Raw genomic sequence first — 24741 nt, 5'->3', positions numbered from 1 at the left:
TAAAAGACACCTAATTAAAAAAAAAAAAAAAAATTCTATTCAATTTACAACCCTTAAATTGAGACATACCTTCTTCTTAATCAGCCTACAGGACTTTATAAATTCAACAAATTAAAATGAAGGCAGAAGCCTAGTATTAAGCTGGGAGCTATCCAGTCTTTTTTGCAACAAGTGCCACATGTATGAAGATTTACCTGTTGATGGGAGGCTATATGTGTGCACCCAGTACAAAGAGTTCCTGATTCTCTGAGAACAAGTCTGATCTCTGGATGAGCTGAGACAGAGAGGTATATAGAGGAAACTTTTAGGGACATAGTAGAGTGATCTCAATTCAGTATAACGGCCTTTGTGCTGCTTTAGAGGAGTAGGGTCTCTTGGCAGGTGACCATCACCTTTATATGGCAGGAAGTGATGCTGTAGCAAGGATCTGCCCTCCAGGTAATACATTATCCTCTTTTAACGAGGATGTGTTTCCAGGGGTCCGTACCCAGAAGGGAAGTATTAGGATGGCCATTATAGTCGGTGATTTTTCATTAGGAAAGTAGATAACTAGGTGGCCAGTGGGTATGAGAATCATTTAATTACTTGCCCACTGGGCGCAAAGCTAACTGACCTCGCATGCTACCTAGATAAGATTTTAGAAAGTGATGGAGAGGATCCAACTATCATGGTACATGTGGATGGCAATGACAAAGGAAGATGCAGGAGGGAAGTTCTGGAGATTAAATTTAGTTTCTTAAGTAGGAAACTTAAAATCCAGAACTTATAAGGTTGCATTCTCAGAAATGCTTCCCATTCCATGCTCAGGACCTCAGAGGCAGGCTGAGCTCCAGAGTCTGAATTATGGATGAGGTGGTGCAGGGAAGAGGTTTTAGGTTTATTAAGAACTGGTAAACATAGTAAGGAAAGGGGATCCTATTCCAACAGAATGAGTAGAACCAGGCTACTGGGGCTAACTTTAAAAAAAAAAAAAAAAAAAAAAAAAAAAAAAGAGAGAGAGAGCAGCTTTTAAATTCAAACAAGGCTGGGCCAACTCTGGGCCACAAACAGGCCTGATTTTCAGGATCTCCAGAATGACTCTGCTTGAGATTAATTTTCATGTGATGCATTGATTGTATGCAAATATAATTCAGGCATATTCATAGATCATAAGATTTTCCATACTGGATCAGACCAAAAAGTCCATCATGCCCAATATCTTGTTTCCAACAGGGGACAATTAAGGTCACAGGTGCCTGACAGGATCCTAAAAGTGATAAGTAATAGGTTTCCCCAAGTAAATCTTAATAATGGTTTCTTCCAGGAACTTGTCCAATCCAAACCCAGCTACATTAACAGCTTTTACTACATCCTCCAGAAACAATAAATTATGCGTTGAGTAGAAATATATTTTCTCTTATTTGTCTGAAAAGTATTGGCTAGTAACTTCAATGTGTGTCCTCTAGTTTTTGTATGTTTCGAAAGAGTAAACAACCAATTTGCATTTACTGGTTCCACTATTCTGTCTTTACTGAGGAGAATGTTGAGATCCTACCCACACCGGAAACATCTTTTGATGGTGATGACTCTGAGCGACTAGATAAATTAATGTGAAACTGGAGGATGGAATAACTCAAGTTGACAGATAAAGAATAACAAATCACTGGGACTGTGTGATATTTACCCCAAAATTCTTTCTGAAGGAACTAAAAAATGAAATTGCAGTCCTTTCTCTGGTGATTTGCATCCTATCGTTTAAAATGGCCATGGTACCAGAAGACTGGAGGTTGGCCAATGTAACAAAATGCTTAAAAAGTGTTCTGGAGTAATCGGGGAAAGTATAGACCAGCGAGCCTGGCATTGGTGCTGGCCAAAATGGTTGAAGCTATTCTTAAAAACAAAATTATTGACCACATAAATAGAGATGGATTAATGGGAAAGAGTCAACATGGGTTTTGCAAAGGGAAGTCTTAGCTTGCCAATTTACTAGATTTTTTGAGGGTGTAATTATGTGGACATAAGTGAGCTGGTTGATATAGTGTATTTGGATTTTCAGAAGGCATTTGACAAAGTCCATCATGAGACTCTTCAGAAACTTGGGAAGTCATGGGATCAGAGGCAGTATGGATAAAGACTAAATGCTCAGTTTTCCAAATGGAGAAAGGTTGTTAGTGAAGTACCCCAGAGTCTGTATTGGGACCTGTGCTATTTAGGAAATTCATAAACGATCTGGAGAAAAGAACAAGTGAGGTGCCAAAATTGGCAGATGACATAATTGTTTCAAGTCTTTAAAATGGCAGCAGCTTATAAAGAAGTACAGAAGGATCTTGAGACTAGGAGACTGAGCTTCAAAATGGAAGATGCAACTTAATGTGGAAAAATGCAAAATAATACACATAGGCAAAAATAATCCCAACTACAGGTACACAATGCTGGATTCTGTGTCCACCCAGGAAAGGGACTTCCGAGTCCTTGTGGACAATACCTTGAATTCTTTGGCTCAGTGTGCGGCAGCAGCCAAATAGGCAAATAGAACGTTAGAAATTATTTGGAAAGAAATGGAGAGCAAAACACAGAATATCATAATGCCTTTATATAGATCCATGCTGCAACCACACCTTGAATATCGTGTGCAATTCTGGTCACCTTTATCGCAAAACAGACATAGCAGACATAGAAAAGGTACAGAGAAGGGTGACAAAAATGATAAAGGGGATGGAAAAGCTCCCTTAGGCTAGACAGATTAGGGCTCTTTCCCTTGGAAAAGAGATGGGTGAAAGAGAAGGTATGATTGAAATTTATAAAATCATGAGTGGGGTGGAACAGGTAAGTAGGGAATAGTTATTTACACTTTCAAAAACAATAGGACAAGGATACACTCCTTGAAGCTAGCAACTGGCAGTTTTAAAACAAATCATAAGTGCTTTGCTTTTTGGTTTGTTTTTTTTTACCGCTCTGCACACAATCAAGCTATGGAATCTGTTGCCGGAGGATGTGGTCAAGGCAACTAACACATAGGATTGGACAGTTCCTGAAGGTAAATTCCATACACAGTTATAACCAGGTAGACTTGGGAAGCCAGTGCTTGTCCCTGGGAGTGTGATATAGGAAATAGATCCTCAGTAGCTGATCTGAAAGGTACTTGTGACCCGACTTGGTCATCGTCGGAGAGAGAATGCTGGGCTTGATGGACCTAGGTCTGACCCAGCATGGCATTTCTTAATCAAGACTGCTCAGATCTGCTAAGCCATTTTTAAGTGTTCAGAAGAGCCATAGTATCAGGCAAAAATCATTTTGGGCTCACAAAAAACAATTTGAACCTGTGACATTGTAATTACTTGGCTGTTGAACTGCAATTGCTTTTTCCATGGATTCATAAATTGTGTGTTGCTTGTAAACAGTCACACTTTTTTTTTTTTTTTTTTTAACATTGCAGTTTGGACTCCAATTGCAGTGGCTGTGTTTCTTGTTGCTATTGCAACGTTGTGTAAAGAACAAGGCGTGACTGTGGTGGGAATATGTTGCATCTATGAAGTGTTTATTGCCCAAGGGGTAAGCATAAGTGCCAAAGTGTTTGGTCTCAATTTGTCTGTTTTTCATAGGATAGATATATTCTCTTTCCTTTTGTTCCCCCCTCCCCCCAACACGGACAGTATCTCTTCCAGCTCCGGCAGTTTTTCTGTAGGCATGGAGGGAAATAGCTAAAAATAGTCTTGTGACAAAACTCACATCGAAACAATATGCATGCCCTGTGCCAGAGAACAGATAAATGCATGTTCTTCTCCAAATCATTTGCTATTTGCTAATGAGCTTCAGTAGTTCAGCCAGTGGGAGATACTCTGGCATTTTGCAAAATGCTGGTTCATTGTTTAAATTGTTTTAAAAACTGTTTTTAAACTCTATGTTGAGTAATAGAGGAATTGAAGCACAAAGATTGAGCTTCACAAGTCCTATCTAATGTCGTATGGAACCAAAACATGGAATCCTCCGCTCTTCCCAGCCTTTTTGCTCCAGTAGTTCCAGCAGATGGCGTTTGCAAGAAGCACTCCTGGTGGGGATGAGGTGGGGGGAAGTTGTGGAATTCTGCACAGTGCAGAATTTCTCTCCTGCTCAGAACATGACGTGGGCTGGAAGGAGGCAGCAGCAGCAGCCAGTGTGGGTCGGGGATGGGGAGAGTGTGAGCCGTGGGGTCCGATTTGCTTACCAGTTCGTTTGTTGTAATGATGTATTATAATCAATAGGCCCTGTGTGTTATCTTCTGCTTTTTTTTTTTTTTTTTTTTCAGTATACTTTGCCCTTGTTATGGGACGCTATGAAACAGATTCTTCGAGGGAAAGGAAGTATTCCTTATTCAATCCTCCAAATCTTATTGAAGCTCATTGTTTTGATGTTTAGCACCTTGCTCCTTGTTGTCGTTAGAGTCCAAGTCATTCAGTCCCAGCTTCCAGTATTCACCAGGTAACAGACATGTTTTGGTTAATCTGAAAAGCATCGATGAGATGCGTTCCTTTTTTAAGTATTAAAACTTAAATAGCCTGACAGCTGCATGTCAGAAGGGAGAGGCTGGAGTTTTGTAACCTCCCTAGAACTAGTGATAGGAGGGATATACTTTTTTTTTTTTTTAAATAAGTTCCACCTCAGCCAGGGACTTCTAATCTTGCTTTTCTTAGAGAAATTGGAACTGTACAAGGGTAAAACCAGGAATCATCATACACTGAAATTGGTTTATTTTGTGTTGTGGGGTAGAAATACAAATTCTGCTTTTAGTTTAAAACAGTATGAGAAAGCCATTGAAATTCATTCATGTCATTGGTTTTCAATGTATGTTTTACAGGCTGCTAAGATCTGTAACATCTGCTCAAGTTTATTTCCACCTCGACGTATAAGTTCTGGCCCCCCAAAGTCTGATGATGATTCTTTTCTAAGTACAAAATGAGGTGTTGCTAATGGGGATAATCCCCAGCAGCATTAAAACATTCTGCTTATCCTGTGACTATTTTTTTTTTCCCCAATGAGATTTGGACTTGTCCCATTAGGGAAAAGTAAAATACCTCTCTTCAAACTTTTATAAATGCTTTGTTGCTACCAAGGCCAGTCTCCTTCTGCTGGTCTCTAATTTGCTTACTATTGGCCGCCTTTATTATCCTGCTCTCAAAAGGGAAAGAAGGCTTATGTGGTTACTATGTCTGTTATGTTTAATTTTACTCGTGCCTTTCTTCATGCAAAACCCACACCCAATGCGTTACTGTAGGCTTTGTCAAATACCTAGTATAACAAATCATTAAATACAACATCATAAAAATATAGTGTATCAATGCAAATATATCAATATATAAACTCCTATTCCAATCTGACCTCCCCCTTCTCTCACTAGGAAACTGGAACAGCATAACAATACTAAAGTAGTAATATCAAAATTTCCAGAACCCAAACTTTATTAGCATAAACGCAATTATTACAGATCCTAAACAATCCCCATCATTCTCTCCCAACCAAGGCCCCCTACCTGCTAACTAATAAACTGACAAAAAGAGCCCACAAGCAATATGAAAACTCTTGGTATGCAGTGCTGATAGTTATTCTTGAAGGATCCCCCAAAAGGGCTGCCCTTTTGATACATCCCACCAGGAATGGGAGTCTTCTGGGAGCAGGCTATGAAATGGGCAAGGTTCCCCATAATAGCTATAGATCTATTGCTTTATTAAAATTTTTGTCTAGTGTCCGTCCGTACCGAATTTTCAGGACATGTCAGGTGAGTGTGAGGGACTCTGGCAGGGATGGGGAATTTTTCGGGTCCACAGAGGCAGGCATGCATGCATGTGCCATGGAAAGTAATGTACGAGAATGCTGGTATAATTTATTTTTTTTTTTTAAGTAAGGACCATGAAAATCCAGTTTAACTGGTTTTTAACCATAAATATGTATATCTTCAAACATGGATAATTGCTATACCTTGGTAAACTGCATATTTATCTACTTTGACAAATTTTAAAGATAAATCAGATATGTAATGTGAGAAGACAGGTTACCATCTATTCAGATATGTGAATTGAGCAAATACAGATGTAACCAAGTCTGACTGCAAAGTAACTTTCCCTTTCTGTAGGAAGAAGTAGATGATGGGGAGGGACTGTGTGGTCATGAGAACTTATGTAGTGCAACTTTTTTTTTTTGTATTCTTATGCTGGTCTCTGTAACAGTCTTACAGCCAACTGAGGTAACGTTGATAATTACTGTCAGTAAGTGTATTATAACTGCTTTAGACAATTGGCATGGAGGCAATTGTAGACCTACTACACCCTCTCAAATTACACTCTTCAGCTAGACCTTTGAGAGATACCTATAAGGGATCCCTTCATGTTCCCTCAATCAAAATGGTACAAAGATTAACAATCAGGGACCGGGCTTTTTCAACAGCAGGCCCCACCATTTGGAATACACTACCCCCAGACCTCCGACAGGAAACCTGCCTCATAAATTTTAAAAAGAAACTGAAAACTTGGCTTTTCGGTAGAGCCTTTCCTGTCTCCTAGACTATATTCTACTAAGATATTATCCAATCAGCTGTGCTTCAATAACTAGCAGAATATCATATAATCATGTTATAATGCTAGAGTTATTCTCTTGAGGTTGGCTCCAAGCCTCTTTCCCTCTGTTATATCTCTCTACTTTGATGATCTTTCTCTTCATTTCCAATTCCAAGTTACTCACCCTTGTTATAATGTAACTTTTTTACCTTCTGCTCCCTATCTGTCTCCTCTTTTGAGGTTTGACTAGTTATTGTTAATGTACTATCGTTCTATGTAAACCGAGTTGATTTGATCTGTATCAAGAAAATCGGTATATAAAAACCCTAAATAAATAAATAAAATGTTTGAATCCAATTTCCCCTAACCATTGCCATGGAAGCAGAGAGCAATGTTGGAGTTGCATCAAAAGTATCAGGTTTAGTGATAGGGGTAGTAAGCACTTCATCAGCAAGTTACCCCCATGTTTATTTGTTCCCCAATCCGTAATAGTCTGGTCCTTCGTTAGTTGCTGCCTGAATGCAATTCCCCTTTTCCCTCTGCCATTGAAGCAGAGAGCAATGATGGAGTTGCATTAACTTGCTGGTTACTTGCTGGGTAACTTGCTGGTGTGGTTGCTGCCACACCAGCAAGTTACCCCCAGTTATCCCATGCACTTTTCTTTATTTCCATCCTCCAGCCTTTAGGGATCCACAGTGTTTATCTCATGCCCTTTTGAAATCCTTCACAGTTTTCGTATTCACCAACTCTTCCTGAAGGGCATTCCAGGCATTCACCACCCTCTCCATGAAGAAATATTTCCTGACATTGGTTCTGAGTTGTCCTCCCTGGAGTTTCATTTCATGACCCCTAGTTCTATTGATTTCTTTCCAACGGAAAAGGTTTGAAGATTGTGCATCATTAAAACCTTTCAGGTATCTGAAGGTCTGTATTATTTCTCCCCTGCACCTCCTCTCTTCCAGGGTGTACATATTCAGATCCTTCGGCCTTTCCTCATAAGTCTTCCAGTGCTGACCTCCCTCACCATTTTGGTCGCTCTTCTTTGGACCGCCTCTGTCCTGTCCTTATCCTTTCTGAGATATGGGCACCAGTATTGAATGCAGTACTCTAAGTGAGACCTCACCAAGGACCTGTACAAGGGCATTTTCACCCCTTTTTTTTTTTTTTCTTACTGGTTATTCCTCTCTATATTCAGCCCAGCATTCTTCTGGCTTTAGCTATCGCTTTGTCACATTGCTTTGCCGCTTTCAGATCATCAGACATTATCACACCAAGGACCCTCTCCCATTCTGTGCACATTAGTCTTTCATCGCCCATCACATAAAGCTCTTTTGGATTACCGCACCCCAAATGCATTTGTTGGCATTGAATCCCAGCTGCCAAATATTTGGCTACTCTTCAGCTTTTTAAATCATTTTTCTCATTCTCTCTACTTCAGGCATGTCCACTCTGTTGCAGATCTTGGTATCATCCGCAAATAGAAAAACTTTACCTTCTATCCCTTCTGCCAGGTCTCTCACAAAGATATTGAACAGAACCGATCCCAAAACCAATTCCTGAGGCAATCCATGTAACACCATTCTTTCCTCAGAATAGGTTCTGTTTACCATTACACACTGTCTCCTGTCGGTCAACCAGTTTGCAATCGACGCTACTACCTTGGCACCCATTCCCAAGCTTCTCATTTTGTTCATGAGTCTCCTATGTGAGAATGTATCAAAAGCTTTACTAAAATCCAAGTAAATCACATTGAGCGCTCTTCCCTGATCCAATTTCTAGTCATCCAATCAAAAAAAATCAATCAGATTTACAGGACCGTCCCCAGGTGAATCATGCTGCTGCATTCCAGCAACCTACCAGATTGTAGATGGAGACTCTGCTGAAGGAAAGGATAGTGATCTATTACTTTTCTCACCTCAGAGGTGAGGCTAACCAGCTTGTAGTTTCCAACCTCCTCTCTGCTGCCACTCTTGTGAAGTGGGACCACCACCGCTCTTCTCCAATCTTCCATCACCACTCCCATTTCCAGGGATTTATTGAACAGGTCTTTCAGCGAACCCGCCAGCACATCTCTGAGCTCCCTCTGTATCCTGGAATGTATGTTATCTGGCCCCATGGCCATTTCTACCTTCAGTTTTTCTAGCTCTTCCCATATGGTCTCTTCTGTAAATGGAGTTTAGTCTACTCCACCCCCATCCACAGTCTTGTCAATTAGCGACAGTCCTCCTCCAGGGTCTTCTTTAGTGAACTTAAGTATTTGTTTAATATTTCAGTCATTTCTTTGTCTCTCTTCACACACTGATCTTTGTCACCTTTCTCTGATATATCTAAAAAATGTTTTGTCACCTCGCTTTACCTATTTGGCAAGCCTTACTTCTGCCTGACTTTGCTTTCTTGATTTCTTTGTCTCCCTCAGTTTCTCCATATATTCTTCCCTGTGTTCCTTCTTTTTGGGATCCTTTATATTTCTTGAACACTGTTCTTTTTGATTTTATTTTATCAGCCACCTCCATTGAGAACCAAATTGGTTTATTATTTCTCTTACTTTTGTTTACTTTAGTAAAATATAGATTTGTTACCTTTTGATATTGCTCCTTTTAGTTTGGCCTACTGTTCCACGTCTCTCATTTTCTCCCAGTCTTCTAGTTCTACATCCAGGTACATCCCCGTTTCAACAAAGTCTGTATTTTTGAAATTCAAAACTCGGGTCTTCATGTGACCTCTCTGTATCCTATTTGCGATATCAGACAATACCATTTGACAAACACTGGTGCTGAGGTGGACACCCACCCAGGCATTAGAGACATTATCCTTGTTAGTAAGCACTAGGTCGTGTACAACTCCCTCCCTCAGGGATTCCATTACCATTTGTTTGAACAGAGCTCCTTGCAGGACATCCACTATCTCTCTATTTCTGGTAGATTCTACAGAAGGGATTCTCCAGTCTACGTCTGGCAGATTAAAATCTCCACAGATTAATGTACTGGTCTCTTTTTTTATACAGCATACTGTCACCGATATACTTATGTAAGACCTTCTATTCACGAGCAGGCATATATACTACCATCTCATTTGTCATAGGGGTCTGAATTACTTTAATAATAGATCCTGCGTACCTTTTGTTAACTTAATTTTTTCAGTTTTCTTAAAATGTCTACACAAAAATTATAGGGAACTCCCAACTAATCATAATATCGCACAAACAATGATGGATACTTATCCACGGTGAAAAGGTCCCAAAGACATGGCCATGTTTCGGACCGGAGTCCTGCTTCAGGGGAAATCACGGAAACCGATTCAACAATCCTTCTCTGGCTCAGCTCAATTCCATAAAACGCGGCGATTCCATCTGTGCAACTTCTTTTCCAAATGCGGGCTGAAATTTAACCCGCCTCATGCTGCAAAGGCCCTAGTAAGTGAGGCCGGTCATGGGAGGACTCTGCAGTCATTCTAACGTTAGAGATGGATTACTGAATCCTATTTTTTTTCCTTGTGAATTAATTACCTCTTCTTCTAGTGATCCACAACTGCTGCTTCCATAATCATCCATGTTCACGTATGGTGGTTCATTGGATTGTGAAAAGAACTGTACTGCCAGGTTGTGAAGAAAATAAGTTTTTGGGGGAGTTGGCCTGAAGTAGTTGAGGTTTGTGCTTTTAAAATTGCAGATTCTAATCCTTTCCCAGATTTCTGTAACACACAGAATGCGGCTCATGATTTTTTAGTGTCTGCTCCACACAGTACTTGGCTGCTGTTCCAGGTACAATGGCTGTCTCCAATTCCCCTCTTCCTTCAGATTCTGATTGTAAATTCATTATGTGTGTTTGTGCCTCCAGAATTCTTATTTGTGTGTTGATTTTGAGGAGTCCGTTGTGCCAGTTTCATCACAGAGGCAAGCTGAGCATTTTGTGCTGTTTGCAGCTGTGGATCATCTGCATCTGACATTAGGTTTTTCTTAAATTTATAGCTAAAGACTTTTAAAATGGCTCCTTTCTTAGGGAAAACCAGGCAGCATTTGCTGCTATTAACATAATTTGATTCCTTCCTTCTGAATGTCTACTTTCTTTAAAAACTTTTTTTTTTTTTTTTTTAAATGTTTAGAGAGAAAATAGGGGAGAGGGTCTGAAGGAGCATCAGCAATTTCTCAGAGGATCCTCTATCTTAATAGCTCGAATCTCCTTTTAGGCTCTACCAGCACCCTTGTTGGACTGGGAGTAATGAATTACGGGCTCGCTATTCTGAAATATTTCAAGTGCCTGGCCCACAGACAGCTGAGAGAATGTAGTATTAACTGCAAGTTTTAACTTGTTTAATTAATCTTTAAAGAACAATTTAAATGAAAAATAGCCTGCTGTCCTATCGTGGAAGTAGTGATGTCATAGAAGAAGTCATGTGCTCTGCCTCCATCGGCTGGAAGGGGAACACAACCTAGTTCTTGATTGGTGTAGCAGGATGAAAAGGAAATGTATTGCACTATTCAGAACATACAACAGTCTTTTACCTAAAATGTTGATCATTTTTATTATATATTTAATGTTTTTCCCTTTATATTCATGTATTAGTGAAGTCTCAACTCTTCCTACGACAGTGTAGTGTTTATTTTCTTGCATCATAATAAAACTTTAATAAATATTTAATTGATAATAGATAATATTGTCCAGCACCAGGTTTGATCCTTCTCTAGTGTCTTCCGCACTAGATTAATTTAAATGGACAAGAATATCTTAACCTAATAGAAAAAAAAAAAGTTCCCTTCCTGAAAGTTGGAAGAATTATTCCCTTAACTTACATCTAATTAATAAATACTGTAGAGAAATGATGATAATGTGATCTAACTTAGCACATGCAATAACCTCTCAACTCTGTCTTCAGAATTGCCTTGTACTTACTGTCTACATGCAGGCCTTCAGCACATATCTTTCTGTTATTTTCTAACATTTTAACAGCACAGCATCTAATATTTATTTCATTAAGTGTTTGGGGGGTTTTTTTGTTTTAGCTTTAGCAGATTACCATTTCATCACTTCATTTTTTATTTTTTTTTGTTTGCATGCTTTCCTAGTAGAAAATATTAATAAATCTGTTGGGTGTATGTATTGAAGATTCATGTGATAAAGTTCGCTTAGATGGCATGTTTTGCTTATTTTTCACTTATAAACCTGTTAGGAAATGTAGAAACCAATACAATTCAGATTATGCACAAATATCCTATTCCAAAATTGTCATGTCCCTTGTTTATTATTATAATCTAGACCTTTGACCTCATTCTCTGCTGCCATGATGCTGCAATAATTTTATACCCTTGCATTAGGTTTTTGCTGAATTTTATAGCAAACATGTCACTACCACACAGGATGCATACTTGAGGCGAAACAAAGGTATAGATGGGGAACAAAGTATGCAGTATTGCAACAGGAAGGAAAAATGAGCAACCTAAATGGGCCTGGCTATTGCCATCTGATTAATATTCAATAATTGACCACGGGCACCAGATAAGAATATGTATGTGGAATGATTATATTGTACTATGCCAGCCAGTTAAATAGTAGGGATGTGCATTCATTTTGAACGAACCCCCACAAATGCAAAGTATCATTAACAAATAAAACCCCCACCCTCCTGATTCCCCCCACCCCAAGACTTGCCGAAAGTCCCTGGTGGTCCAGCGGGGCTCCGGGAGCCATCTCCTGCACTCGGGCCATCGGCTTCTGGTATTCAAAATGGCGCCATAGTAAGGGCAAAGGCTATCGGCACCATTTTGAATACTGGCAGCCAACGGCCCGAGTGCAGGAGTTCGCACCAGGTCCCCAGCTGGACCACCAGGGACTTTTGGCAAGTCCTGGGAGGGGTCAGGAGTCCCCGTTGGTCGGCCCCTGTGACATAGTAAGGGCAAAGGCTAACTGTGCCATTTTGAATACTGTTAGCCGACGGCCCGAGTGCAGGAAATCGCTCCCGGACCCTTGCTGGACCACCTGGGCAAGTCTTGGGGGGGGTCAGGAGGGTGGGGGGTTGTAGTTAATTAAATTTAAAGGGTTGAGAAGGGGTTTCTTTTTGTTTTTCCAACTTTAATGGAAAACGAATACCGAATTCAACTAATGGACGAATTGGGTTTCCCCCTATGAAAACGAATGCAATGTATTTGGGTCCCGACAAATACGAATACTGAATCGGACAAATCCGTCCCTTCTGCACATCCCTTTTAAATAGTTTAGTTGTAACAACCATCATGACATTTTCATCATCAGTTATCTGTTCACCAAAGCCTATGAAAACACCCAATGACAATCACGCAGCCTCCTTACAATATACCTTTTTACTGGACCTCACTATTTCTATCTCTCTCAGCCATGATAACTTCTATATTTACTCATATCATATTTTATTGCAATTTTATGCTTCTAATTATACATTTTCTTATTTTTCTTATAATGTTTGTATTACGTCTCTAATACGTTTCTACTTCGAAAATTATAAACTGTTATGATGGCGAAACCGAATGACTGTATATAAAACTTGATAAATAAATTTTAGCGTACTTAGCACAATACTAAATTGCTACTTTATTGAATAGTATGATCATTGTCTTTGTATTGAGGGTTAAATAAAATTGTGTTGAAAGCACCTATTGTGTATACACCCAACCCTATAAGAAAATAGTTATATATTGATAGCAAATGTCCTTTTTATATTGTCATAGGAAGCTGAATGATGTAATTTATTAAGTAGCATTAATGTTAGAAGAATTATTTTTGGATTGAATTTCTTAAATTTCAGCTTGATCATACCTTACATAATTCATAATCTTTTGCACAGTCTTAAAAATCAATTTATATAGACTTTCCATAGACCACTTACAGTTGCTGTACACATGTGGCAATTGCTGAATAGATATTAATTAATTACATTTTCATGTCCTGTGTTTTGAAAAGAGATACCTTGTTGACTGTTTATTTTTCATGGTTTAGGTTTGACAATCCAGCTGCAGTAAGTCCTACTCCTACAAGGCAGTTAACCTTTAACTACCTCCTTCCTATCAATGCATGGCTTCTCCTAAATCCCTCAGAACTATGCTGCGATTGGACAATGGGAACCATTCCGCTGGTGGAATCTTTGCTGGATGTCAGAAATCTTGTTACCATTGTATTCTTTTGCTTTGTGGGATCTTTGATTGTCTTCAGTGTTCGGTATCCTGGGGATTCCTCAAAGACCGTGTTAATGGTAAGCATGATGAGCCTTTTCTCATTTTCATTCACTGCTTTTCCATTCATAGTGATAATGTTTTTAATACAATGTGCAATACCAGATTAATTAAATTTGTAGCTCCCCTTCAGGAAGTTTCCTTCACAGACCACCCATTATTTTGGACACCATGCTTGTGCTTTTGTTTGGACTGGGGAAGCACTGAAATCAAACACTTCAAGTGGTGGCATGTCAAACATTCATCATTCTAGATGGGGCTCAACAGCCAACACTGCAGGCAAAGTACAGCGTGACTTGGTATAAACTCCAAAATCACTTGAGGAAAAAAAGAACTCATAAGATTGATACTAATAGTCACTTTTTTCTTGTGGAACACCAAAAAAAAATTTTTAGCTCATGCAATTTGTCGGCTGAAAGGAAAGATACCTGGGTGCACCTTTAGGGGTAGATTTTTAAAGAAGCGCGGGGTACATTTGTATGCACTACCCGGCGCGCACAAATGTACACCCGATTTTATAACATGCGCGTGCTGCCGCGTGCATGTTATAAAATCTGTCTCTGGCAGGTGTATCTTGCCCGCACCGGCCGGCTGCCAGCACGCCATCCCCTGGCACAGCCGCTCTGCCGGAGGCTTCTGACCCGCCCCCGGACTGCCCCCTTCCCGCCCCTTTTTCAAAGCCCCCGGGACATATGCGCGTCCTGGGGCTTGCGCGCGCCTCCGAGCCTATGCAAAATAGGCTTGGCGCGCGCAGGGACAGGTTTTCGGGGTTACACGCGTAACCCTTTGAAAATCTGCCCCTTAATGTTAGAAGCAAAAAGTGGATCTACAAATTAGTTAAGAACCAGAGTGAATAGCACTGATATAAAATTTGTGTGTGTTTTCTGTTTTGTTTGTGGACATTGGGACCTCAAACATTGACATAGAAACACAAAACACGACAGTGAACAAAGACCATACAGCCCATTCAATCAGCATAACATCTCCTATTCAGCTTTGTAGACCTTTCCTATCCCTGAGATCCCCTGTGCGTGCCCTATGTTCTTCTGAATTCTGATATGCTCCTCTTCTCCACTACCTCCACTGGGAGGTTGTTCCAGGTCTCCACCACCCTTTCTGTAAACAAATATTTTCTTAAAATACTCCCGAGTCTTTCCTCTCACCCTCATTCCAGAACCTCCTTTCTGTTGAGAGGGACACCTCATGTGCATTTTTTCCTTAGGGACATTTACATACTTCCATCTCCACTTTCTGTCCTTTCCTTTAGAGAATACATGTTTAGATCTGCTATAGTCATTCTGGGTTTACCTGTATTTGTGAAATATTTCAGAGGGGGAAAAGTATAGGTCAGTGATTTTCAACCTAGAAACCTTTGGCTAGAAAAAGTAGGGTTTGGGTTGTTTTGGGGTTTGTTTGTTTTTTGGGGGGGGGTTTTTTGCAGTTTGTGATTCCTTTTAGTAAACAGACATCCTGCTTGGACTACTACAACTCTTTACATTGTGCTACTTTAAAAACTAAATCATCGCCTCAAGCTCATACCAAGCCCAGCAGCATAAACTGTACTAAATATCGAAATTCAAACGGAACACCCCTATTCTAAGAACGCTACACTGGCTTTCAGAACCCTATTGCGCCATTTTCAAAATCCTGGTCCGAACTTGCCAATTTGTCTTATGCATACCCGTCTGCCCAGTATGCTCTCTACCTCAAGTCTGCCTAGTGGTGCCAGCCCCCAAGGAAATGTGGCTTACCAATACTAGGAAGAAAATGTTTTCAGGGTTGGTTTCCACCCTCTACTTTTAAATATCAAGCTTGCGCCAGACTACCTCACCTTTAGGAAGCCACTAAAAATGTGACTGTTTATAGCAATCTTCAGCCCTTGGGCAAAACCTTGAATTCTTCCAGCAAGAGCCTCAGATGTACTCTACATTTAGACTATTATAGCAATTGCCTCTTTGTAATCAAACTTGTTTGAAAATCTCCTACTGGTGGAAAAGCATGAGATAGTAAATGATGACATTGTTTAAAAATGCTTTTCAAATCCTGACATAGAAGCCAATTTACCAAGGTGCATTGTGCTTCGCAAAAGCATTAATATGGAAAAATAGCAAATAATTTATGCTATTCCATTTGCAAAATTTTGTTAGTGCTATTTGTTAGCTATTGTGTAGTTCACTGCAAAATCTGCATAATTATGTAAATCACCTTATTGCATACTTGAAATTTGTATTCTTTTGTGCATTATTTAAATACTAGGATTAGGGGACATTCCTTGAAACTAACAAGTAGTAAATTTTAAATATTTTAAATGACATCTCCTTAGGTGATAATGGGTGCTTTAACAAACTATTATTTAGCTAAAAATTAATTTGCATGCAATTAACATGAGCTATTAATGCATAATAGCCCATTTTATCATAGCTTAGTACATCAGCTTCATAGTGTGAACAATCACAAATCCTGGATTCTATAGCTAGATAATTTTGTCAGTAAGCAACAAAATTTTAATTCAGTACTTGCCCATTGGCACAGTAACCAGTGGCAGTATTTAATTTTCTGGTAAATGCATATGTAAGGGAAGAGACTAGCACAGGGTATTGGGCTCATTCTGCTTACCGAGTGCAATGGAAAGATTTTGTAGTCCCATTTAGCAGTAAAACATTAAGTATTTCAATATAAATCATGACCTTGCAATCATTTATAGCTGGCAGAAGATGGGGTGGGAATACTTTTTGGTCATTTGCTTTAAGTTAAAGCAGATATATGCTATTTGACCTCTGATCTTGAAATAAGAGCCCAGATAACAGGATAAACTTGGAAGATAAACTTGAAACAACCTATTACAGATGCTATTATGTAAGATCCATGTGAAAGAACATTTTTCTTACATTCCATCAACTTTTATTGTTCAAAGCTCAGTTAATTAAAATTACACTGCTACACACTTAAGAAATAGTGACTTGTATTGAAGGTTTTAGTTAATAAAATGAATTTACTTTTTTCTTTTTTCTTTTTTTAAATATTGGTGTTGAAACTCAGTGAGAGCACTATTACATCATATATTGTACTGCATGGTAATAACCCAAATGTGTTCTAGTTTCTTTCCTTCCCCTTGCTGGCCCACCTCATGTTCTGGGTTTCTTATATAGATAGGTTTATGGCCCAGTGACCCAAGTTCTTGCAGGTGTTCCCCACCTACTGTCTTAACTCACCTCTGAGACTTTGAATTCTTAGCCTTTGGTTCTCTTGTTTCTAGTAGAGTGCTGAGAATTGCAGAGTACTGTATTAAGCTAGCTTTAATCAGTCTAGGTGTTAATTTGGATTCTCAGAGTATAGTATTACTTAAACCATCCACCACCATCCTACAGGCTTTTTCTTTTATAGACTCTTAATAAGTCTCCTTCCTTGTTGGTTTATTCAATGAAAGTTGCCCCTTCCTCAGTTATTCTTACCTATAATCCAGTTAATTTAGTGTTTCCTAACCATGGCCCTCTATCAACTCAGTCTCTTTTTTTTTTTTGGTCTGTGTATCTTGTCTGCAGCATGGCCCATCTTAAAGTCCATCGAGCCCAGCAACCTGTTTGTGTCAGTGATCCATTCCAAACCTTAGATCCAAGTTCTTGTTTGCTCCCAGCGACAAGTCGTGGGTTTTCTGAAATAGACTTTTCCTCCAGGAACTTGTCCAAACCCCTTTTAAACACAGTTCCCTGTACGTACCCGGATCAGTCCAGACTGTGGGTTGAGCCTCCTTTCCAGCAGGTGGAGACAGACTAAAACTGAAAGGGTGTCCTATATGAGGACAGAGCCTATCCTGTAACCCTTCAGTATTTGTCTGTCTCCAGCAGGTGGATCAGCTCACCCTTCGGTCTCTCTGATTCAGGCTAGTCAGCCGTCTTTTTCTTTGGATCAAGCAAGTACTTCAGGTTTAATTTGGCTTCTCTAAAATATAAAAATTATAATCAGATAAGAGTTAGCCTTCTTTTTCCTGTATAGGAGACGATTTCGTCTCCTGGCTCTTGTCAGACTCAGGGGGGCTTTGCCCCTTGTGCAGTGCATAGCCTGAGTCCGTTGCCTGCTTCCAGGTGTGGGGACAGAGTCTGGTGGTCCAGTTCTCGTCCCCCCCGCCCTGGCTGTTTTGGGAGCTCCAGTGCTGTGCTCAGTTGTGTTTGAAAAAAAAAAATAATTAAGATTAAATTAATTTAATTTATTTTAATTTCAGAACAGCACTTTAACTTTTTTTCTCAAAATGGCTCGAACCGGCAGCCAGACAGGCAGAAGTCAGCAGGCTTCCCCCCTGCTTCACTTCTGCTGGCGGGCTGCCAATCATTTCTATTTTTAGATTTTTTTTTTTTTTTTTTTCTGCAGAGCGGCTCCTCTCAGAGCGGATGCCGCAGCAGGCAGCCTGCCATGCTTGTGGGCAGCCCTCGTCGCGATTTTCACGAGAGGAACTTTGCTCAGCCTGCCTGTCGGGTGAGGAAGGCCCCTCCTCGGCAGGACAGCCAAATTTAGCCCGAGGATCACAACCCCAGAGCATGGCCAGGCCATTCCCAGGTCGGCAAAGCCCGGGAACGGTGGCCATCTTGGATTTTTCAGCAGCTCCTGTTTCGGAGCTGCCTGGGGCTGGGGAGCAGATTTTTTTTTTTCATTTACCCCCCTCACCCCCCCCCCCCCGGGAATTCCAGGGCTCGTTTTTCACCGGAATTTGTCCTCCTCCTCCTGCACAAGTCTTATTTAGCTAGCCTGCAGGAGGAGGGGGAAGGCCCCCCCCCCCCAGTAAAAATTCTTCGCTCCCCGTCCTTGACTGCCCAGCTACGGAGCCTCTGGGGTCCCTTCGGATGCGGGTGGTCCCTGGTGTGCCCCCCCCCCCCCCCCCCGGTGGATCCGGTCCTTCCGGATCCTGATCTTGTGGATTCAGCTACCCTTCCCCCTCTAGAGGGGGACGCTCCCAGGGTCCTCCGTATGTTCCAGAGGGAGGAGTTGGAGCCCCTAATCCCATTTGTACTCCAGGAATTGGGGTTGGAGGGGCCCCCCACGGGATATCCTTACGGCCTCCTTGCCGAAAAATATGGACCCGGGACTCAGGGCTCAGGCAAGCACTTTTCCATTTCATCCCATGCACAAGCTATTGCTCCTGCGGGAATGGGAAGCTCCCAAAGTGGGGCTCCAGGTGGGGCGCGCTATGGACAAACTCTACCCCCTCCCAGAGGAATGTTTGGACATGCTGAAAAATCCCTCAGTGGATTCCTATGTCTCTGCGGTCACCAAGCACACCACTATCCCTGTGGGAGGGATCAACGGCACTAAAGGACGGACAGGACCACAAGCTCAAGGCACATATGAAACGCATTTTTGAAGTCCTGGCCCTGGGGGTCCGCACGACTGCCTGCAGTAGTCTCATGCTGCGCGCAGGCCTTTGGTGGACCCAACAGTTATTAGACGCCCAGGACCGCCCGTCGGCAGAGCCAGAACAGGCTGAACTGCTGGAGGCAGTCATTGCTTAAGGGGCCGATGCACTCTACGACCTCTTCCGCATCCAGGCGAAGGCAATGGCCTCTGCGGTGTCCGCTAGACTTCTCTGGCTGCGCAATTGGTCGGCTGACCCGTCCTCCAAAGCACAGCTGGGCTCGCTGCCCTTCAAAGGTAAGTTGCTGTTTGGAGAGGACCTTGAGAAGCTTATGGATTCCTTGGGGGAAAATAAGGTCCATAAGCTCCCGGAGGATCGTCCGAAGCAGTCACGCCCCATTACACCCTCTCGTCCTCGTTTCCGGGGACAGAGACGGTATGCCCCAAGCGGACGTGGTGGCTCCATGAGGGGTTATTCTTCCTGGTCTCAGTCTTGGTCGCAGCCCTTTCGTGGCCGCCAGCCCTTTCGCAAGGGCCAGCCCGCGCGTTCCACCCCTAAGCCTGCCACTCAATGAAGGTCAGTTGGCCCATTCCTTGATACTGTTCCTGGGCGGCCGCCTCTCACTCTTTTTCGAGGAATGGGTCAAAATCACGTCAGACCAGTGGGTCCTCAACATTATACGAGATGGGTATGCGTTCGAACTTGTGCGTGACCCACCGGATCTCTTTCTATTCTCCCCTTGCAGGCGCTCCAAGCGGGAAGCGGTAGAGCAGACCATTTCCAGACTCCTCAGTCTGGGCGCAGTTGTTCCGGTCCCGGAAAGGGAGCTTGGCGCAGGCCAGTATTCCATTTACTTTGTGGTGCCCAAGAAGGATGGAGCTTTTCGGCCGATCCTAGACCTCAAACGGTTAAACCGAGCTCTCAAGATCCCACGTTTTCGCATGGAAACCTTGCGAGCGGTCATCGTGGTGGTTCGCCCTGGAGAGTTCCTCGCCTCGCTCGATTTGACAGAGGCGTACTTCCATATCCCGATTCATCGCGACTACCAGAAGTATCTTCATTTCCACATCCTCAACCGGGATTTCCAGTTTCGGGCCCTACCTTTCGGCCTTGCGACCGCACCTCTCACCTTCACCAAGATCATGGTGGTGGTGGCGGCAGCCCTTCGGGAAGGCATTATCGTTCACCCCTATCTGGACGACTGGCTGGTGCGGGCCAAGTCGGAGGTGCTCTGCAAACAGGCGGTGAATCGGGTGTTAGCCCTCCTCGCGTCTCTCGGGTGGATAGTGAACTTTTCCAAGAGCAACCTTCAGCCCTCCCAGGAGTTAGAGTTCCTGGGAGCCCGCTTCGACACTCGCGTGGGCAAGGTCTTCTTGCCTCGTGCACAGGCCATCAAGTTGATCGATCAGATTCGGAATCTGCTCTCATTGCAGTTGCCAACGGCATGGGACTATTTGCAGGTCCTCAGGGTCTATGGCTTCTACAATCGATCTGGTCCCCTGGGCTTTTGCTCATATGCGACCGTTACAGAAAGCTTTGCTATCCCGTTGGCAGCCGGTGTCGGAACAGTTCCACCTAGTCCTCCCCCTCTCGGCCTCTACAGTCACCGACTTACAGTGGTGGCTTTCACTCCCCCATCTTCTCCGGGGAATGCCCCTTCAGTCTCCACAGTGGACGATAGTAACCACGGACGCCAGTCTCTTGGGCTGGGGTGCGGTCTACCTGACCCGGTCCACTCAGGGAGTCTGGTCGCCCATCCAGACTCGCTGGCACATCAATCGGTTGGAGGCCCGGGAAGTGCGTTTGGCCCTACAGGAGTTCCTACCCCTAATACGTGGCAAAGTGGTGAGAGTGATGTCCGACAACTCCACCACCATGTCCTACATCAGTCGCCAGGGGGGCACCTGCAGTCGCCTGGTGGCCCTGGAAGCCAGTCGTCTCTTCACCTGGGCAGAATGACACTTGGATTGCCTGGTGGCCTCCCACATTGCGGGCAAGGAGAATGTTCAGGCCGATTTTCTCAGTCGTCAATCGCTCGAGCCACGAGATCCCTGTTAAGCCATGTTTATCCATATGGCCAGTAATTTGTTGTTAATTATGGCTTCCACCATTTTATTAGGCACAGACATGAGGCTTACTGGTCTGTGATTACTCAGGTCACCCCTAGAGCCCTTTTTGAAAACTGGCATTACATTTGCTACCGTCCCGTTCTTGGGTATAGAGGCAGTCTTGACTTCCTTTAGACCATTGGGGTGAAGGGCCTGGCGATTTGCTACTATTTAGTTTGTCAGTTTGCTGTAGCACTTTTCAGATTCACACTTTGATTCAGTTCATCTGCATCACCAGTTAGAACAAAAAAGATTCAGGCATTGCTGTCTGCCCATCATCCTCCCCTTTAAATACTGAAATGAAAGATTCATTTACTTTTTTCTACTGCGACCTTAGTGCCTAAGTGTCTCTCTTACTCCCAGGTCATCTTGTGGCCCAACTGATTCCCTCACAGGTTTTTGTTTCTAATGTACTTGTAAAGGTTTTTGTTATAGCTTTTGGCCCTTTGGCAAGACTCTCCTCAAATTTTCTCTTGACCTGCTTTATTCAGCATTTTACTTCTCTCCATGTTCGTAGACTGTAAGCTCCAAGGGGTAAGGGCTGTCTCCTATGTGTCTGTACATCACTCTATACATCTGGTGTGCACTATAAATAGTAATTTGACTAAAAGGCTGTGTAAAAAAGGGTTTGCAATGCGATGTTAAGGCCAAAATATTATAGTTCATTACAAGTTTTCTCACAGGACAAGCAGGATGGTAGCCCTCACATATGGGTGACATCACCAGGATGGAGCCCAATCATGGAAAACTTCTGTCAAAGTTTCCAGAACTTTGACTGGCCCCTACTGGGCATACCCAGCATGGCACTAATCCTGCAGCCAGCAGGGCTCCCCCTTCAGTCTTCTTTTTTCCGCTCAGCAGTAGCCTCGCAGTAAAGGAGCTCAGAAGAAACATAGAAATGACGGCAGAAGAAGACCAATTGGTCCATCCAGTCTGCCCAGCAAGCTTCACACTTCTCTTTTCTCATACTTATCTGTTTCTCTTGGCTCTTAGTAACCTTAGGTTCTATTTCCCTTTCACCCCCACTATTAATGTAGAGAGCAGTGATGGAGCTGCTTCCAAGTGAAATGTTAAGTTTGATTAGTTGGGTAAGCGGCAGCATAGCTCTCTGCCGTTGAAGCAGAGATATGCGTGAAGTATTAGTTTTTCTTCTCCCCTGCCGTTGAAGCAGGGAGCTATGCTGGATATGCATTGAAAGTGAAGTATGCCTTGAAAGTTACATTAACTATCATCAAATACTGAAAAGCCTAATAATTGGTAATTGAATAAGCCTAATAATTGGTAATACCTATAGCCCATGAACCCATCCCTGTTTTTTTTTTTGGTTTGTGTTTTTTTCTTTTTTTAATTGGGAGATGGCAGCCCTCCATCCTTCCGCTCCGTGAAGGTGGAACACCAACCACTGGCCACTGGCATCCCGCTCCGTGAATGCCTCTGTGGCTACTGCCGCTCCATGCAATGTTTTGCTGCCTGCTCTTTATACGCGTCCTCTAGACCTGATGGATCCACAGTGTTTATCCCACGCCCCTTTGAAGTGCTTCACAGTTTTGGACTTCACCACTTCCTCCGGAAGGGCATTCCAGGCATCCTCCACTCTCTCCGTGAAGAAATACTTCCTGACATTGGTTCTTAGTCTTCCTCCTTGGAGCCTCAGCTCGTGACCTCTGGTTCTGCTGATTTTTTTTCTGACGGAAAAGGTTTGTCGTTGTCTTTGGATCGTTAAAGTTTTTCAAGTATCTGAAAGTCTGAATCATATCACCCCTGCTCCTCCTTTCCTCCAGGGTGTACATATTTAGATTCTTCAATCTCTCCTCGAATGACATCCGATGAAGACCCTCCACCTTTCTGGTCGCCCTTCTCTGTTCCGCTTCAATCTTGTCTCTTCCTGACAGGAATTTTCCTCACGGAATTATTAAAAGTTGAATTGCCCCACAGGTGTCCCTCCTCTAACTTTTCTCTGTCCGCGGTACTCCGGTAAGTTTTTACCCGTTTTCCGTCTATTACCGTCGAATTTGGCACTTGCGGCCTACTGGCCGTCAACTGTACCGCGGTTCTATTTTTTTTTTCAATGGCCATGGTGTCGGGGTTTCATTGGTGCCCGGACTGTACTCGCACCATGTCTATCACAGACCCCCATGGAGTCTGTGTAATGTGTTTAGGCCGTGAGCATGATGTCCTGACTTGCACCAAATGTGCCGTCATGACTCCAAAAGGTCGTAAAGCCAGAATGGAGAAGATGGAACTCCTCTTCCGTGCTCAAACCCCAACTCCGTCCATTGCATCGACATAGTCTGAACCGGCACATTCGACTTCGCGCCAGCATCGACCACCGACAACTTCACGGCCATCGACACCCTCTATTCCCCCTCAGGATCGAGGGGATCGCAGGGAAAAACATCGCCATCGACACCATAAGACTCGCACCATCGAGGGAGCGAAATCATCGACCTCACCATCGTCCAAGCCGCCGTCGAAGAAGCCCTGTCCAGGAAAGGCACAGACCTTTCCTGCGACCGGGTCACAGAGGCAACCCTCACCCGATCGGGGTTTGGGAGGCGCGATTCCGCCTGTAAAAGTGATCCCTCCAGCTATGCCTCTGCCTCCCTCTTCTGTTCTGGAGCTTGGGCTGCTTGCTCCAGGTCTCCGAGAAGAACTGGACCGGCTGGTTCAGGAGGCCATCGACAAGGCGATGCAACAGCTTCAGGTTCCCCCGGCACAGACACCGGCACCGATTGTGGAACCTGCCATTGACCTGATTCCGGCAGCCTTGGCACCGCTGCTATCCAGAATGGAGGCGCTGATGGCCACCTTTCCACCGATGGATCCCAGGTCTCCGATGGCTCTGATGGCCTCCCCGATGGCAGCATCATCGGGAGGAGAAACACCATTCCGCATCCCTCCATCGGGTGTGTTACCTCAGCCATCGATTCATCCATCGGTGCCGATACGTTTGGCGCCACCAAGTCATCCATTGATGCCTGCACCAGTGCCTTCGATGTCATCGGTTCCTCCGGCGATTCCTCCAATTTTTTTCAGAGCCTAGACCGGGGCCCTCAGATATCCAAACCACTTCACTTCCTAAAGGGAAGCCTGCAGATCCTTATGACACTTGGGGTGATGATACTTCATCAGACACCGATGAGTAGAAAGCATTCTCCTCCAGAGGACCTCTCATTCATAAATTTTGTGAAGGAAATGTCTGAGTTAGTCCCTTTTCAACTACAGATGGAACAGGATGATAGGCACAAGATGATGGGAGTTACTCCAATTCCTGGATACCCCCAAGGTGATCACCTCTATTCCCATTCATCAGGTCCTTCTTGATCTCCTCAAAAAGAACTGGGAAAATCCTGGATCAATTGCTCCAGTGCACAGAAAGGCTGGCACTACTTATCTAGTTGAGTCAGCCCCAGGCTTTCAAAAATCCCAGCTTGATCACCACTCAGTTGTGGTGGAGTCTGCACAAAAAAGGGCAAAAAGGTCAAAACCTCACTCGTCTACCCCTCCTGCTAAGGAACAAAAATTCCTAGACAACATTGGTCGACGAGTATTCCAAGGGGCCATGCTCATCTCCCGAATCGCTGC

General features: G+C 43.1%; 1 protein-coding gene across 6 annotated transcripts in view; it reads left to right on the top strand.

Annotated features, from left to right (window-relative positions):
* TMTC3 (transmembrane O-mannosyltransferase targeting cadherins 3) overlaps positions 1-24741 on the top strand; it is a 210869-nt gene that overhangs the window by 69588 nt on the left and 116540 nt on the right. For all 6 annotated transcript variants that reach the window (XM_029601657.1, XM_029601654.1, XM_029601656.1 and 3 more), the window contains 3 exons: positions 3416-3531; positions 4265-4437; positions 13472-13724. In XM_029601657.1, coding sequence (XP_029457517.1) covers positions 3416-3531; positions 4265-4437; positions 13472-13724 — 542 coding nt within the window. The remainder of the gene's footprint in view (positions 1-3415; positions 3532-4264; positions 4438-13471; positions 13725-24741) is intronic.

Source organism: Rhinatrema bivittatum, chromosome 4 (assembly GCF_901001135.1).
Source record: "Rhinatrema bivittatum chromosome 4, aRhiBiv1.1, whole genome shotgun sequence".
In the NCBI taxonomy this organism is placed as follows: domain Eukaryota; kingdom Metazoa; phylum Chordata; class Amphibia; order Gymnophiona; family Rhinatrematidae; genus Rhinatrema; species Rhinatrema bivittatum.
This window is presented reverse-complemented; position numbering and strand designations above follow the sequence as displayed.